The sequence below is a fragment of the Schistocerca cancellata genome, chromosome 4 (genome assembly GCF_023864275.1).
Source record: "Schistocerca cancellata isolate TAMUIC-IGC-003103 chromosome 4, iqSchCanc2.1, whole genome shotgun sequence".
NCBI lineage: Eukaryota > Metazoa > Arthropoda > Insecta > Orthoptera > Acrididae > Schistocerca > Schistocerca cancellata.
Genome location: NC_064629.1, coordinates 176453645 through 176472727, shown reverse-complemented (window position 1 = coordinate 176472727; position 19083 = coordinate 176453645). Strand labels below are relative to the sequence as shown.

The window sequence follows — 19083 nt, the reverse complement described above, 5'->3', positions numbered from 1 at the left end:
TTCATTTCTTTCCCTCCGTCATTCACAACACACAGCTGCTCCTGTGCATAATTGCAGTATATGCTTCAAATAGTGTACATTAGTGCTTTTGTTTGCCAGTGTGATTATGAAATACACACTTCTCTGTCACGCTGAATACAGTGGTGCATAGATAGACATACTGGGCTTGCAGTAGACAGAAGCTGAATTCAAACTTCCCTAGGCCACACAGATTTAGGTTTTCTGCAGGTTTCTGAAATTATTGAACAAATTTCGGGATGTTTGCTTTTGAAAAATCAGATACCAATTCCCTGCCCTATCCTCATTTAATCAGAACTTACAATATATATATATATAAAGAAATAGATGTCTCTTCAGGAAGATACACACACACACACACACACACACATATATATATATATATATATATATAAAGAATAGATGTCTCTTCAGAAAGATTTACACTGTCAGGACTCCCCTTGATAGACCACAGGTACACTACTCAAAGGAAGTAGCTAATCGGGTAGCATAGTACTTCTGGAGTGCATATGAACATTTTTGTTTTTTTGGGTAGGTGTAGATAGTTGAAGTATTTTTAAGAAGGTTCTTGAATTTACTGCCCTCCAGGAAAGTTGTTGTATTCAAATTATTCTTGGAACCAAGAGTTGGTCGAAATGTGACATAGAAAGCTCTGAAATATTTAGCGAGGCATGTTACATGTATCGTAAAAGACAGATTAGATAATGCAGGATGAGAGGGGGTAGTGTTCATTGCAGTCGACAAAAATATTGTCTCTATCAGGCTTGGAACTGAGTTCAGCTGTGAAGTTAACTTGACATGCGTAACAGATCTAGGTGAACTCAATTAATAGATTTTTTTATGGGTCAACCAATTCTGCCTTGACAGTTTTAGAATCATTCAAGAAAATTCGGTGCTCAGTAATGAAGAAATACCCAGATAACGCAATATTATTTGGAGGTGATATTAACCCACAGAGTATGAACTGGAAATGTCGATTGATTCATTGCAGGTGGTATGGACAGGCAGTCTTGTGAAGTAGTTGTGGATGCATTTTCTTAAAACTGTGTTGAGCAGCTAGTTCAATAACTGTCAGTGATTCATGTTCATGATCTCATTATAATTACAATGGATACTAAAGTTAATAAATCCATCAAGAAGGCTATTACTGTATTTTTGCTAGAAAGAACAGATAAGCAGTTGATAGCATCCCACTTAGAAAATGTATGGACATAATTTAGTTCCAGTATGATGGACATAGAAAATTTATGGGTAAAGTTTAAACACTTCCCGGCAAATATCAGTGCACACTCCGCTGCAGAGTGAAAATCTCATCGTGGAAAGTTTAAACAGATTGTAGATTGTGTCCTGGAGAAGTATGTGCCAAGTAAATGGATTAAGGTTGGAAAAGACCCATTGTGTTTTAATAGTACAATCCAGAAAATACTGAGAAAGCAGAGACTGTTGCAGTCTCAGTTCAAAACATAATGCACAAATGATGAAAGGCAAATGTTAGTAGAAGTTTGTGCATCTGTAAAAAGATAAATGCACTAAGCATACAACTTTCATTTTCATACCTTCACAGCTCAGGAAAATTCTGGTCCTATGAAAAATCACTAAGCAAGTCAGAGGCTTCTATTCAGTCTGGTGTGGCAATAGAAGATGGCCAAAGGAAAGCTGACGTTTTAAATCTCACATTTAAGGATGAATGTACAAACATACCATCATTTGATGACTATAGTGCAGACTGCGTATGGAGGTCTGGCATAGAGAGGCAACTGAAAGAGTTGAAAACAAATAAATCATGAGGTCCAGATGGAATCCCAGTTTGGTTTTCTTCCTTAGCTTGCATTAATGTAAATCTCTCACAGAGTGCAAAACCCCAAATGACTAGAAAAAAGGCCAGGTGACTTATGTATATGAGAATGGTAAAAAAGCAGACCCACAAAATTGCAGACCAATATCCATAACATAGGTTTGCTGCAGAGATTTTCAACATATTTTCAGTCTGAATATAATAAATTTATTCTAGACAGAAAAGCTTGTGTCCACAAATAAACATGGTTTTTGAAAGCATTGTTCATGCAAAACTCAACTTGCACTTTTCTCACATGATATCCACCAAAGCATGGAGAAGGGGCATATTCTGTATTCCTAGATTTCCTTAAAGCATTTGACATGGTGCCCCACTGCATATTGTTAAAATAGTTACAAGCATTTGTCAGATAAGTGAATTGCTCAAAACTGAATTAAGTAATAGAACTTAGTACATTTTCCTCAATGGCAGGTATTCATCAGATATGAGACTATCATCAGGAGTGCCCCAGGAAAATGTGATAAAACCACTCTTATTTTCTATATACATAAGTGATTCGACAGACAGGATGAGCAGCAATGTGTCTGTTTGCTGATAATGCTGTGTTATATGGAAGGTGTCATATTTGAGTGACAACAGGAGGATTGAAGATGACTTGGATAAAATTTGTAGTTAGTGTGACATATGGCAGCTTGCTCCAAATGTAGAAAGATGTAAGTTAATGCAGACGAGTAAGAAAAACAATCCTGTAATGTTAAAATACAGCATTAGTTGTGTACTGATTGACAGAGTCATAAAAATTAAATATCTAGGCATAACATTGCAACGTGACATGAAAGGGAATGAGCACATAAGGACAGAAGTAGGGAAGGTGAATGGTCAACTTTGGCATATTGGGAGAATTTTCAGAATGTGTTGTTCATCTGTAAAATCCAACCCCTCTCTCAAATATTTCTAGACTGTTTGGTATCCCTGTCAGGTTGGATTAAAGGAAAGCATTGAAGCAATTCAGGGATGGCTGCTAAATTTGTTAGCACTAGATTCAGTTAAGATGCGAGTGTTACAGAGGAAAGGTGATGTTCTTTTCAGGGAATGCTATTGAGAAATTGTATAGAACTGGCATTTGAAGATGAGTGCAGAACAATTCTACTGCTGCTAACATACATATTGTGTAAGAGCCACAAAGATAATAAAAGAGGAATTAAGGCTTGTATGGAGATAAAGAAAGAGACAGTCATTTATCCCCCGCTCTATTTGCAAGTGGAACAGGAAGTAAATTACTAGTAGTGGTACTAGGTAACCTCCATCATGCAGCATATGGTGGCTTGCAGAATATGTATGTAGAGATAGATATCACTGTTGATTGTGTAAACAGAATAATCACAATATTTGGATCAATTCCCTCGTATCAAGTTTTACACAATTTGCATGTTTTGAATGGTTGTTTATTGATGTGGAATAAGATTAAACTAAAGATATTAAATTTAATTTATCTGTAGAAGCAGGTAGTGATAATAATTGGAGATAAAACTTGTTTTGTTTAGTAATTGCTAACATTTTACGTGTGTAGGTTGTTTATTGTTTTGAATCCCACAGGTTTACAGTGGAGTGGTCCACCTTCATTTGTATCCAGCAGTGGAGCTTCCTCACCAAATGGAGCTGAGTTTTCCATGCGAGATGCAATGACTGTGGAAAACCGTGATAGACCTGAAAATGTAATTACTACTAAAGGGTAAGTATTTCAAGATCATTTATTCACCTTACAGATGTGACATAAAGACCTGTAGAAAATACTTGGTACTAATTCTTGCTGAGCTTCTTTTCCTCACAAAGTCAAGAAGATATGTCCCACTAATCCTTTTTCACATTTTGTAGTATAAATAGCATAATTTTTAGTAGTGTTTAGTAGAATGTGACTATTAAATTAAACACTCATGAAGTATAGGAACTTTGTTTACTATTTAATGACCCAAGCAAAATGAAACTGCTTGAGATAGACTCACGTTCACACTAAAATCTAATGCTCGACAGTGCTGAGTAGATAGAGTGAGGATAGCCTGGTAATGATGGTGGTGTTCGTTTGAATGAGTCAAAGGGGCATGTCCAAAATTTAAAGCTACCTTCACTAAATTCTTGCAGATGTGATGTGAATGAACTGTTATAATCCCAGAGTCTGTGTTTACACTTTTAGCTTCTCACTGTACTACCATGAACCTCCCAGCTAGAAGGAATTATTTATTCTGTTACTGTCTTAGGCCTACTGCAAGTTTGTGGGGAATGGTATGTGGGTGAGGTATGTGTCACCACAGGTGAGTCCTGGGGGAGCTCTGGTCTGCATACTGGTCCAACCTATATACTTTTCTCTCTCTTGTTTCATCTCTGGCATTAGTACTGTTTTCATCCTTGATTCTACCACTCTTACATGCTATTACAATTCAGTCAAATTTCTGGCTGATGTCACTGACTCCAGATGAACTCTCTCTTGAACTATTGACTGATGACCTCACTATTATTCCCGTAACTTAACCAACCAACCAACCCAATGTCTTTGCTGGAACAGGAACATGGACACAAACACACAAGTAGGTATCTTGTGACATCCATTGTATAAGGCATGAGATATAATAAACATAATAGTGGTGATGGTATTGGTGGTATAGTATAGTATAGTGTAGTATAGTATAGTATATTACCACCAGACACAGTGTGAGATGGTATTATGTTGAACAGACTGGACTTGCATTTGCAAGAATCTTTGTCAAAATCCAGTATGAAACCCTGATTTGAGTTTTCTGTCATTTCACTAAATTTCTTCCATAAACACAAAATGGAAACCTATTCATTCCATGATTCTTGCCCAGTTTGTACAAATACTGTATCACAGTTTTTGTCTGCTTTGCATTAAACATATAATTTTTTTTCCGTTACCACTATGCCATCATTATACTCTGTCACTGTTAAAAACACTAAATTGTTTAAAATATCTTACAATGAAATACAGAATGCTTCAACTGTTGATAGCTAAGTCAGTGTTTTCTCAGAAATAATTATTGCTAGAAACACTTCTCAAAACATGCAACTCTTTATACGCAAACTTTGATACTCAGTCGCCACTCAGTGGGCCTCCCTCCATTTTACACCATTTCTGGAAGATTTTGAATACAGCAGCTCCTTTTTGTTTTGTTACACCCTATTTACCATAGTTTTACATGTGCATTTGGATTAATTTCAACAGGCCATTAGTGTGTTCAGGTATGTTTCACATTCCATCACTATATGAAATTTCATTAGAGCTACTTTGTTGTTGACCCAATAATCCTAATTTAATAAGGTTGCTCTATGATATCTCGGGTACAGTCTTTACTGTAAAGATATTTCTTACGTTCAGTTTTGTTTCTGTAGGTGAACGCATATAATTGTCTTTCATTGTGCTACAAATCAATAAATTGAAAGCACAAATAAGATAATTAGAATTGCTATAACATTGTTTCTCTTCTTTACAAAAAATTGCATTTGTTCTGTCTTCTTGTCTGAGAATGGTTTTGCGAATGACATCAAAAATATTTGAGCATTACTTATCCTGTAACAGTTGCCATCCACAATGCTTCATATTTAATCAACACAATATGATTCAGTCTTTACATCAAAGATGGTATTTCTGTCTGAAGCTGGTTGATGCACATGGACAGTGAGGAATTCTTAACATAATTTATGGTTACTTTGATGCAGTTTTTGAGACACCTATTTCAGTGATTTAATTGTTCTCTTTTTCAGATCAAATTTTGTACCAAACAAGAAATTCAAACTAGGTTAGTCCATTGTAAAGTGTCAAAGTGGGGGCAGTTAAAAAGAACAAAAAATTTTTTGCTGTGAATCATCATACATCTGGAATGTGAAGTAGTGATATTGTGATGTGATGTGAAGCACAGGGATCATAAATATATGATTGGTATATCTTGCAGTTTTCATAACACTTTGGTGTGCATATTATCAGTTATTTCTGATAATATCTGTGCAAAATACATCTTATCCTGCAGTGTGCAAAAGAAAATTTTGTTTAAAATAAGATATACATTCAGTTGACAGTTTGAAACTAGTTATTTAAAGGCTAATGTTTTTAATTTTCTGAGAAGTTACAGCAAGTGTGTTTTTATAAATTCTTAAGAGCATCATTTGTTAGCTAAGCTGAAAAAATATTACTGATTTTTTTTAAAAAAAGGAACTATGGTAACTGTAGGTATGTGCTTTTAAAATTTTTTTCATTTAATTAAAATAGTGCAAACAGTATTGAAGTTTGTTTAGATAAAACTGTATATTTTATCTGTAATGCTACAAATTTTTGTGTAAAATTTGGAACTATTTTTTGCTAATTACAGTAATTTGTTTTCACCCTCCCTCCCCTTATATCTGTTAAATGTAAATTGTATTTTTCTGTCCTTTTATGAATAATTTAAACAGAAAGGTTTTCTGAAACCAACAGTGGAACTCTTGTGGTATTCAGCTTATGGGATGTAGCTTTATACTCCCTACCTCCCACCCACATCACTTATATGGGTTTGAAGTAAAATGAATGTTAGAAGAGACATTTCTCTCAGATGAGTCCTCATCTTAGAGCTTCGGTTTCAGTGCTTCCACTGATTTTTATTCAAATTTGTACAACTTGTTGTATTGAGCTAGGCATGGGACAATATTTACCATCTCACTCAAAAGATTTATGGTCATTAATCGTTTAGAACTATAAATTCAAAATATAACTATTTAAATACCTGTGCCAAATGTGCTGTGAGATGTGTCACAATCAACACACAGATTGTTGAATTTGCACTTCTTCAGAACTACCCACTAGAGTCAAATAATTTCTGCCTAATGTGTGGAAATCGAAATGTTTTAAGAATTAATACATCTGAAGTCAACTGTTGGTTGGCAATATGAGATTCTTGTTGATTTATCTGGTAGTAAATATGCAACCAGTTGCCTTTTTATGATTTATTCAACCATGAACATGTTTTTGAGCCACTCCAGGCTCATCATCAGATGGAGGTGTTACAAGAACATTATGTTGTTGACCAAGTGTAGCTACATACAATGCTGGTGAGTGCACTGCCTTGTGGTATCCATATCAGATCTCTTCCTATAATGTACATTATTAAGCTATGTACACAAATATACACAGTATTTAGCTGCACTTGGTTTTACACAGATTCACAGAAAGTAAACACTGGACGAGATCCATTTAGAATATTGGAAATATAATTTGTATGTTCATTTCCATTTTTTTTTTCACCGATCAAAATATTGTAAGGATCAACTTCCTTTATAGTATTAGGATTGACTGAATTGGAAATAAATTATTTTTGTATGACTGCTGTAATATGTGTAAAATGGATATTTTCCTGAAGTTATTTTGTATAAGCTGTCATTTTTATATTAAAATGCTATACTTTTATACAACCTTAACTTAATCTAAAAAAAAAAAAAAAAACTATGATTTTGGATATCCATCCTTTCATATTTTGTGTTCAGAAAAAAACTCCATGACACAAAGTTTATCAATATTTTAATTTATTTTGGTGGTGAACTGAAATATGCCTCACTGTTTCACCACCAAGCCCATTGTAATAGTGCCCTAAAAACCATGGTATCTTATTTACTGTTTTTGTGCTATCCACATGCACTAACAATAAATAATTAATGTGTGAAGTTACAACAATCAGAACTATATTACAATGATGATGATGATTTGTTGTTTTATGGGACTAAACTCCATATTCATCAGTCCTGAATACAATGATATTTTCAGCTCCAAACCAGACTTTACAGTGCAAGTGAACAGGGTGATTTCATTACTTCACAATAGACTTCGAAATGTTTCTATTTCATATTGTGATTATCGCGAGCCGGTAATGAAAAAACTTAATATGTTAGAATGTGTAATCTATATACATTTTATTTGCTTCTCCATTGGATTTTAAAAGACTGTATTGGTGTATGTGTTACATGCATCATATTTTAGCTGTTAATATTATGTCTAACTTTCTTTACATTACAAAACTTTTTTTGATTCCAAGTTCTGAAATGCTCTGTATGGATTTGATACCCAGGGGGATCTGTTCCCACAATGTTAAATTAGTGAAGGGGAGAGGGAAAAGTTCTTATGGTTAGGAACACAGAACTATTTAAGGTTTGTGAGAGACTGTACTAGGTAGCAAAATGTATCCGACACTTCAACAATATTAGGAAAAGAATAGATTGCGACTCACCATAAAGATGACCTGTTGAGTTGCAAACAGGCAGAGAGAGAGAGAGAGAGAGAGAGAGAGAGAGAGAGAGAGAGAGAGAGAGAGAGAGAGAGTGAGAGAGTGAGAGTGTTTTTCTTCACTGAAGAAATAATATATAGCAGTCTTTTTGTTGTGCCTGTCTGCAACTCAATGAGTCATCTTTACAGTGTGTAACAATCTATCCTTTTCCTAATACTGTTGGTATTTCAATCCAGAGTTTCTATTGTTTGACATCTAAAACTTTATAACTCAAAGGGTCGATTGTACAAATGTTGCTGACTGAAGATTAATTTTGTCTTTAGTTAAGAAACTGAACACAGCTAACTAATTTGCTATATTGTATAACACTAAACTTGTCTCATCTGAACAAGAATCAGTGTTGATCTAAATTAGCGTGAAAAACATTTGGTGACTACTAAATTAGCTATTGGCATGATTTTCATACATGATCGTATTTTTTAATTGTACATTGTAGATAAAAAGTATTTATTATTGAAGGTTTCATGTTGTAAAGCTGGCAGAAAATAATTCAAAATAAGTTCTTAAACTTCTCCAACAAACTTCTCTGCAGCCAAAAAACATCGAAATAGTCACATAACTGTAAAGCAAATGAAAAGAAACCATATAATTCTCAGAGATTAAGTCTTTTGAACACAGAATTCTACCCACTGCAGTGGCCCAGAACAGTAGGAAAACAGCAAGTACACAGCTGGTATGGTTTCAAAACATAATGGAGTCATAATTATCTTTATAACCAATGCCTTAGAGGAAACATCATTTGTCAGGTGATAATTCATGCCCACCTGGCATTGGCTGTTAGGTGGTTCAAGCAATTTGGCTTTGAACACAAACTATAGACAACTGTGATGTCGCCCTGCATCTGGTCTCAGCCATTAGCTGAGGATGGTGAAAACACAAATATTACTCATGAGCCATGGATTTTGGTGACTTTTTGTGTGAATGCAAATCTGAATAGTTTACAGGTATAAAGCCATTGTTTCTCACAAAGCAGAGAGCAACAGAGGTACATACTTGCATTGTTGGTTTGACTACCAGAGTGAATGACTAGAAATGGCACTTTTGGAGATGGTATGCTCCTATGTTCCAAAGACCTTTGAATAGACTTACCCATCCAGATATATGGGGACCTACAGGTTAACGTTGACTCCAAACCACGGTGCAACTCAGCATTTGGCACATTAACATAAATACTGCCCCAGGAGAAAGAAATTCCATGTTAAAAAGAAAGTCGTAGGATTTATCTAGGATTGGTTTTCCAGACCTTTGGATTTATATTCTTCTCCATAAACAGTGAGCCCCTGAGACACAAATGCATTTCACTGTTGGCTGATAAACATGACTTTACTAATTGTCATACATGTGCTTACTATTTCTTTTCACATGTTTGCAGTTATCACTGCAGCACTTGCGGGCATTAGATAGTTAATGCATCATCATACTGTGACCACTAGTTTTCCCAGAATTTAATATGGATTATGTGGTTGCTGCTATTCAAGCCTAGAGAACATTCTTGTGGGAGATGTTCAATCATTATTGGCAGCTGTCAGTCTCCATACATACTGTTCACAGCAAATAGTTCAAATTTTCCTTTCTTACTCTGCCATGCAAAATTTTTGTGCATTAGTTATGTATCATCTTTAACAATTTTTATGAAAGAAATTTTATATGCACTCATTACTTACATTGCTGATATTAACCTAACCTTACTGACAGAAAAAGTTATTTCAAATTTCAGTAGTGTGGTAGTGTTAATATCTTTACTCCTTAACTAATTTATATTCCACCAAGGACTGTACATTACCAAATTGAAATTCAAAACTATTTATACAGACTCAGTAGGGTCACGTGTATGTTACTGAAATGAGTCCAGAGTTGCTTTAAATGTGAAACAAGGCACAAAGCATGAGTCATCTTTTACAGTGTTACTTTCAACTGTCTTTGAGTCAGCTTGATTTGATTTAAATCATGATTAGACTTACACTCTCTCTCTCTGACTGCTTTTCTGGTTTGTCTCAATTATTTGTGAGGGGATACCTAACAGAAACTGAACTTATTTTTTGTAACTTATTTATTCACTTTTCAAGCACAATCCTACAATCCCCTTCAAAGTAATCTCCACTTGCACTAGTACACTTGTATAATCTTTCATTAGGTTTTCCAAAATATCATTTGAATTAATCTTCATTGATGCTTGGCAGCACCTCCATCTTTTTTCTTCACCTCAGGAACATCAGCAAAACACTTTCCTTTCATGTTTCTTTTTCATTCTAACAAGGGAACCTCCCCATTGTACCCCCCTCAGATTTAGTTATAAGTTGGCACAGTGGATAGGCCTTGAAAAACTGAACACAGATCAATCGAGAAAACAGGAAGAAGTTGTGTGGAACTATGAAAAAATAAGTAAAAATACAAATTGAGTATTCCATACACAAGATAAGCGACATCAAGGATTGTGCAAGCTCAGGAGTGCCGTGGTCCCGTGGTTAGCATAAGCAGCTGCGGAACGAGAGGTCCTTGGTTCAAGTCCTCCCTCCAGCAAAAAGTTTAATTTTTTATTTTCAGTTTATGTGACAAACTCTTATGTTTCCATCACTTTTTTGGGAGTAATTATCACATCCACAAGAAAACCTAAATCGGACAAGGTAGAAGAATCTTTTTACCCATTCGCCAAGTGTACAAGTTAGGTGGGTCGACAACATATTCCTGTCATATGACACACATGCCGTCACCAGTGTCATATAGAATATATCAGACTGTGGAGGAATCGGTTGACCTATGACCTTGCGATCAAATGTTTTCGGTTCCCATTGGACAGGCACGTCCTTTCGTCTACTAATCGCACGGTTTTGCGGTGCGGTTGCAAAACACAGACACTAAACTTATTACAGTGAACAGAGACGTCAATGAACGAACAGACAGATCATAACTTTGTGAAAATAAAGAAAAACTTTTCGCTCAAGGGAAGACTTGAACCAAGGACCTCTTGTTCCGCAGCTGCTCATGCTAACCACGGGACCACGGTTCTCCTGAGCACACGTTCTCCTTGATGTTGACTATCTTCACATGGACTACTCAGTTTGTATATTTTGCTTATTTTTTCATAGTTCCACACAACTTCTTCCTGTTTTCTCAATTGATCTGCGTTCAGTTTTTCAAGGCCTATCCACTGTGCCAACTTATAACTAAATCTGACGGGGGTGCGATGGGGAGGTTCCCTTGTAAGAAACAAAAAAAATTTGCATGGTTGGGTGAATATTTGGGGGGGGGGGGGCATACCATTTTTGGTCAAGGATTGTCATAGGCCTATGTTAGCAGGGGGATTGTCATGACGGAAAAACCAGTCACCTGATTGCTACCAATCAATCTGCTTCCGCCACACACTGTTGCGTAATCTTTTCAAAACTTCTAAGTAGAAAGCCTGGTTAGCTGCCTGACTCTGCAGGATGAACTCTAAATGGACAACTCCTCTCACATCAAGAAAACCAATCAGCATTGTTTTAATGTTTGATTTCACCCGATGAGCTTTCTTGGGTGAGGCGAACTTGGAAGTCTTCCACATGTTTGATTGTTGCCAGATCCAGGCCTGGACCCAATCACACACTTCATCGTCCATTGTGAATTGATGTCCGTGAATGGCTTGTTTTAGAGGTCCAAATACATGAAAGTCACATGATGAATGGTCGGGACTGTATGTTGGATGTTCCATCGTTTTCCACCGAAACTGCTGCAATGTCATCTTCACCGCATTGGCAGTGTGTGAGCAGACATTATCATGCAGGAGGATAACACCACTGGACAACATGCCTCAGCATTTCAACTTGATGGCTCGTCTAATATTCTGTAAAGTGGCTTGATAATCTTGGGCATTGATGGTGGTTTCCTGTTCCAGGAACTTGACAAGCAGTGGGCGCTTGTGGTCAAAAAAGGAGAACATCATGACCTTGCCAGAATTGGTGTGCATGACCTTTGACTTCTTTGGAGGTGGTGAAGTCACACGTTTCCACTACTTGCTGTGACACTTGCTCTCCGGTTCAAAATAGTGACACAGTGTTTCGTCACCTGTGACAATACGCCACAGAAAGCTGTGTTCCTCCTCATTATAATGTTACAGATGACTCAAAGACAGTGTCATTCGAGTGAGTATTGCACTGTTTGGCAGTCAGTTGGTGGGGAACCCGCTGCTCACACATTTTTCGAAAGTTCAAGCGTTGATGCATTATGGTGTGGACGGAGCCCATGCTAATACTCAGTAAGCAATGGATCTTGTCCATGGTGATTCTGCAGTTGTCCAAAACTAAAGCATTCACTTCCGCAACCATTTCCAGCGTGATGACACAATGAGCCTGTCCAGTACGAGCATCATCTTCCAGTGACTCGCGCCCCTCAGGGAATCGTTTGCACCATTCCACAACACTTCATCGACTCATACTGTACTCGCCATACACAACCTTCATACATGTTTCATGGCCTCCAACTCCCTCCACTGCCAAAAATCAAATCACTTCTTGTTGTTCCTGCTTACTCACTTGCATGTTGAGTAGTGGACGATAACATGTGTGACCACCTTCTCTTCGGCATGAAACCACCCTGGCACTATGCAACATCAAACGGTGCACATGCGTCAGTCTCTCTACCAATAGATGGTGGCACCATACGACCAGGTGTGTGTGTGTGTGTGTGTGTGTGTGTGTGTGTGTGTGTGTGTGTGTGTGTACACAACTTTACTAGTGTAAAGTAATGGTAACTATTTTATTAACCCAAAAATATAGTTATACATAGTACACATACCCAAAAATAGTCACCAAAACTGTTGGCACATTTATTCCATTGTGACACTTGCCGGTTGATTCCATCCTTGTGAATTCTGTTAGGACACATGTTGCAAAGCAACTCAACAGAAAAAAATTATATAAAGATGCTGTGACTTACCAAACGAGAAAGTGCCGGTAGATAGACACAATAAAAAAACACAACACACACACACAAATTTCAGCTTTCGCTACCCACGGTTGCTTCACGGTGGCTTCATATTTTTCCCATGTGGAATGTTTCTTTCTATTTTATATATTTCTGTTGAGTTGCTTTGCAACATGAGCACTAACAGAATTTAATGTGTGATGACTGCTGACCTGTCTTACTCATTGTGGTAATGCTGAACAGATAGGAACTTCCTCACATGTGAAAAAAGATAGTAATTCCTGCACAGTGTGTCTGTTAATGTGAGACACAAGTGTATTAACATTGTTGTGGATTAACACAGTGCCCATTTTGCATTATGGTAGTTGAATGACATTTGTCATTCAGCTCATTGACTCCCAAGATGCAGGTGAAACAGTGAATTCTTACTGTTGCTGTCATCACACAAGTGACCCCCCCTCCCCCACACACACACACCTTCTACATGCTTCCCAAAATTTATAGCCCAACAATCCTGTATACCCTATAGTTGCTGGTTACTGTGCTCCCAATGGAATAATCTCCACTTTTGTGAACCAAAATCTCCAACCAACTGTCTATAGCCTAGTCTCTCATATGAATGATACAAACCACTTCCTTCACTGTAAACCATCTTCACCCCATTACCCCCTGGCTTTGACTCTCTATCATTGTGCACGGAAATTAGGGGCATCATCCCCATGATCCCTCTCACCCCTCCTAAAGTGGGATTTTGCAGCCCACCCAACATTTACAACATTCTGGTCAATCCCTGTGGAAGACTCAAGTGTAATACCTGCCTGATTCAGCCACCCAGCACTTCCTACGTCAGCTGTAGTATCAGCCATGTCATATATCAACTCTGCTGAAACTTCTCCGCAGCATCGTACGTGGACATGACCACTAAATGTCACTACCACCCAATCATCATGTTCCAGTCATCGTCATTGTGCATGGAATGAACTCACCAGCTCCGGTGCCCGTGTGTTCCATTCCTATCCCTTACACCTGCTGCATCCGTCTGAGCTGCCAGCTACCACTCCTCTTGTGTGTTTACAATCCACTATTCATATTTGGTGAGTGTTCTATTTTACTCCTAAATTATTTACGTTAACAAAGTCCCATATTTCCATTTGTGTTATTTCTGAAAAGTGAAAAGTTTTCATGAATGGAAAATGCACTGAAGCTAAAATTTGTTTCCAGTAAACATGGGAAAACCATCTTCTGAATTTACTTGCGTGGGTTTACACGTTATTTAAAAGGCTAAGTATGAGACTACTTAGTGTTGTTCTACTTTATCTACAGGAATTACTGTAGGTTTGATTTCAGTTTAGTTTATATAAGGCTATTTGTTAATGGAAGGATTAAAGGTAACAACTCACTGTGTAGCTGAGGCATGTTCAACAGTCAATACACACAGACCAAGCTGAAAATGTTGCTAAGCTTTTCCACGATGTCTTCCTCCAGATCTAACTAGTAAATGCACACGCGCCACACCTTCCCTCCCCCGCCCCCACCCACCCACCCACCCGCCCGCCTCCACCCACCTACCTACCCACACACACACACACACACACACACACACACACACTGCTATAGTGCCCCAACAAACTCTATTGTAGTGGTGCTGTAATTTGACTTGGGTGCAGGGGAGCACAGAGTGAAGTGGATTGGATGAAGGGAGAATCGGGGCACCAGAGGTGATGACTAATATTGGTGCAGAATACCCTCTGCCACACGCTATATAGTGACTTGCAGAGACTGGATGTAGATATAGATACAGATTGGAGGGAAGGTGCCTGCTGATGCCTGGGAGAGGGAGGCAGCAAGTAGACGTGATAGGGATATGGCACTGATGAGCAGTTCATGGTACAGGCAAAGGCACTTGCATGTGGCGTACAGAGTTGTGGAAGATGGGATTCGCGGGGGGGGATTCAGGTGGCAGGGGTTATGAAGCAGCCATTGATCAGTTTGGCAGTAGCCATTTATTCTTGTGGACCGGTGGTTCGTGGTCATTTCTACACATAAGGCTGTGCTGAACTTAGAGTTGAACTGCTACATACAGGAAGAGACCATGTTGGTGTTAAAAACTTTTGGGGATGATAGAGAAGTGCAGGGTAAATGGATAAATTTCAGCTAAGGCACCCTGGTCCAGAAATGACAAGAGTCAAAAACTATAAGTGAAAATCTTCTAGTGCAAGCTCTTTGCTTTTCCTGTTTTGGGAAAAGATAGTGTGGGCCAAAATAAGAAAAAAAAATTGTCTGGGAAAATATGGGCTCTGAAGTGCATACCTTAAGAGGTATGAGCACTTGCTCATCTTTGTTGTCAAGAAACACATCTCTTCTCCTGAACAAGTGTTCATAGGTCTTAAGGAATGCATTTTGGAGCCTATGGTTACTAGAGATTTTTTCTTGTTTTTGTGCATACTAACTTCTACCTAAATGTGGAAAGCAAAGAGCTTGCAGTAGAAGAGGTCCACTTTCAGAGGAATTGAAATGATTTGTGTGTGTGTGTGTGTGTGTGTGTGTGTGTGTGTGTGTGTGTGTCTTCACAGATGCCTGTAATAGGATAGGATATGCCTGAGTTGCGATGGACTGGAATATCTACATCTACATACATACTCTGCATGCTACCATATGGTGCGTGGTATCACGTATTTTTTACCACTGCTAGTCATTTCCTTCACTGTTCCACTCACACTGCTTACGAGCCTCAATTTCTTGTCTTTTATCTTCGTGGTTCTTACACAAAATATACGTCGTTGGCAGTAGAAGAATTCAGCAGCCCGCTTCAAGTGCTGGTTCTCTAAACTTTCTCAATAGTGTTTTGTGAAAAGAACATATTCTTCCCTCCTGGAGCTCCCATTTGAGTTCACGAAGCATCTCTGCAATACTTGCGTGTTCATTGAACCTACCAGTAATGAACATAGCAGCCCATCCTGAATTTCTCCAACGCCTTCTTCCTTTAATCCACCTTGGTGGGGATTCCAAACTCGAGCAGTACTCAAGAATGGGACGCACTAGTGTTCTATATGTGGTCTCCTTTACAGATGAATCACACTTTTCTTAATTTCTCCCTATAAACCAAATTTGACCGTTCACCTTCCCTATTACTGTCCATAAATGCTCATTCCATTTCATGTTTCTTCACAACATTACACCTAGATATTTAATCGATGTGATTGTGTCAGGCAGCACACTACTAATGTTTTATTCGAACATCATGGAATTGTTTTTCCTAAACATCTGCATTAACTTAGATCTTTGTACATTTAAAACAAGCTGCCATTCATCACACCAACTAGAAAGTCTGTCTAATTCATCTTCTGTCCTACTACAGTCATTCAGTGATGACACCACACTGTACACCATAGTGCCATCTATTGCTGGGGTTTATCCATCAGATAATTTATGTATACAGAGAATGAGAGCAGTCTTTTCACACTTCCCTGATACCCATGTCTCTGATGAACCCACAAAATCGAGGACAGCACACTGGGTTCTGTTACTTACGAAGGCTCATACCTTCATTAACAGTCTGCAGTGAGGCACCATGTCAAACACTTTCCCTAAATCTGCCTATTGCTTTTCATCTACCTGTTGATTCACAAGATATCATGTGAAAAGAGAGCAAGTTGAGTTACGCACAAGTGATGCTTTATAAATTTGTGCTGCTTTGTGGGCAGAAGCTTCTGTATCTCGAGGAATTTTTTTTATGTTTAAAGCGAGTGTGTGTTCAAAGAGTCTGCTGTAAAATGGATGTTATGGATACTGGTCAGTAATTTTGTGGGTCTTTTCATTTACACTTCCTATGTACAGGAGTCACCCGTGCTTTTTTCCAATCACCTGAGACCTTGTGCTGGGTGAGAGATTTGTGATAAATACAATCTGAGTAAGGGGCTAGTTTTGTAGAGTACTCTCTATAATACTGAATTGAAATGGATCTGGCGACTTCTTTGTTTTCAGTTCTTTCAGATCCTTCTCTTCACCAGGGGTGCTTATTATTATGTCCTCCATACAGGAGTCGGTGCAATGAACAAGCAATGGTATATTTGTATAATCCTTCTGCATGAATGATTTCTTAAATGTGAAATTTAAAACTTCAGCTTTCCTTTTTGTGTCCTCTATTGCCACAACAGACTCTCAGTAAGTGACTTAATAGACATCTTTGACCTACTTAGCGATTTTGTGCAAAACCAGAATTTTCTCAGGTTCTTGGCAAGATATTTTGCTAAGGTATGGCAGTGGTAGTTGTAGATTTCATGCTTCTATCTTCTTACATGTGCACGAATTTCTATTGTCAACATTTGTGCATTCTATTTCGAACCGAAAGTACACCAGCTTATGCTTCCTCAGTATTTTCCAGATTTTGTTATTAAACTACAGTATGTCTTTCCCATCCTTAATCCACTTACTTGACACATATTTCCAATCTTTTTAAAACTTGCCCATAATTCCTGTATGCCCATCATATTGGTACTAAATTATGCCCAGTCATCATCTAAGTGGGATGCTAACAACTGCTTATATGCTGTTTCTAGCATACATACTCTTCTAGTCTACTTGATGGATTTATTAACTTAATATCATTGCCATATGACATTGTGATTACTAGTCCCTGTCCCTATACTGGCACCATCAATAAGGTCAGGCATGTTTGTAGCTACAAGATCTGCTATATTTCCATTGTACTCTAGAACTAGCTGTTTGGGACATGTTTTTGGAGAACGTGTTCAAACGTACTGGGTGGTTATAATTAAACTGACAGTGTTCCGAGTGCTGCAATACAGGCTGTATACATTGCAGGATGCTGAAACATCATAGGTATGTTCATTAATTGGAGCGCTCGTGGAACACGCTGAAAAAAATATAGTTCCATTCTCTGCCACGAGGTAAAAGTATGGTGTTGTAAGCAGCCAGAGTGTGGTGTGGGTGCAGGAAAAGGGGAGAAATGATCAAGCACTTGATAAACAGGATTCTGCCATGTTTATTAGATTATGATCACAAGCTACATCATGTGTTAAATATGGTTTCCATATTCAGCAACATGGTCCATCCATAACACAGCATGATTGAAAATTTCTCACAGCATATCCAATGTAATCAGAGTGATATGTCATTGTATGCTATCCTTCAGATCAGGAAGAGTCCAGATACATCCCTTATAGACATGTTTTCAGATATTGTCACATCCAGAAGTCTTGTGGGTTTAGGTTGAGGATCTGGAAAGCCACACATCTTGAAATTTCCTGGAGATGATGTGGTTGTTACTGAAGTTTTCTCGAAGCAAACCTTTCACCTGGCAAGCGACATTTGGTGTCGCCACATCTTCCATGAAAGTAGTCATGTGAACACAGTTGCATTCTCGCAAAGCTGGACTCATGTGTTTCACAAGGAGGTCCTTATAATGTGCAGGTGTCGCTATACACCTGACAGGCCCATGAGGTGTTGTCGTCTCCAACAAAATCGGGCCGAGAATGAAAGAGCTCATGAAACCACACCACACAATCAGGTAAGCTGATTGCAGTGGATGTTCCTACACAACATGTGGCAGAGTAGAGCCCGATGTGCAACATTTCTGCGCATTCATGGCACCGTGCAGAGTAAAATGTGTGTCTTATATCCACAGAATACTTCTTGGTCACATGTCATCCATTCCCAGATGAGACAAAAAGTGAAGACTAAACTCATAGAGTTGTAGCCTATCTTGGGGGCTCCATTTGGTGCACATTCTGAATCTTGCAGGGATACCAGTGTAAAACACACTGAAAAATCTTATGAACTGTTGATAATGGGAGAGGCAATTCCTGTGACACAGCTCGAGCAGTGGCTGCAGAATTTGAGGCATGTTCTGCATGGTTGGCTATAGCTACAGCAACTTCATCAGTAACTGCTGTGGGAATGGGGCACCTCCCTCTCTGTTTCTTCAAATCTCTTTCTCATATTTGTTAGCCATATTCCCACACTGCAGAGCTGCTGTTGTTGCCATTCTGATTTAAAAAAATCTTTACCAGCCATGTGTTTCTCAATAGCCAT

General features: G+C 38.2%; 1 protein-coding gene across 6 annotated transcripts in view; it reads left to right on the top strand.

Annotated features, from left to right (window-relative positions):
- Positions 1–19083, top strand: part of LOC126185177 (inositol hexakisphosphate and diphosphoinositol-pentakisphosphate kinase) — a 578601-nt gene that overhangs the window by 521351 nt on the left and 38167 nt on the right. For 5 of the 6 annotated variants that reach the window (XM_049928024.1, XM_049928027.1, XM_049928022.1 and 2 more), the window contains exon 26: positions 3410–3545. In XM_049928024.1, the coding sequence (XP_049783981.1) occupies positions 3410–3545 (136 nt within the window). Of the gene's footprint in view, positions 1–3409; positions 3546–5587; positions 7225–19083 lie in introns of those variants that run through there. The other variant, XM_049928028.1, reaches the window with a different exon arrangement.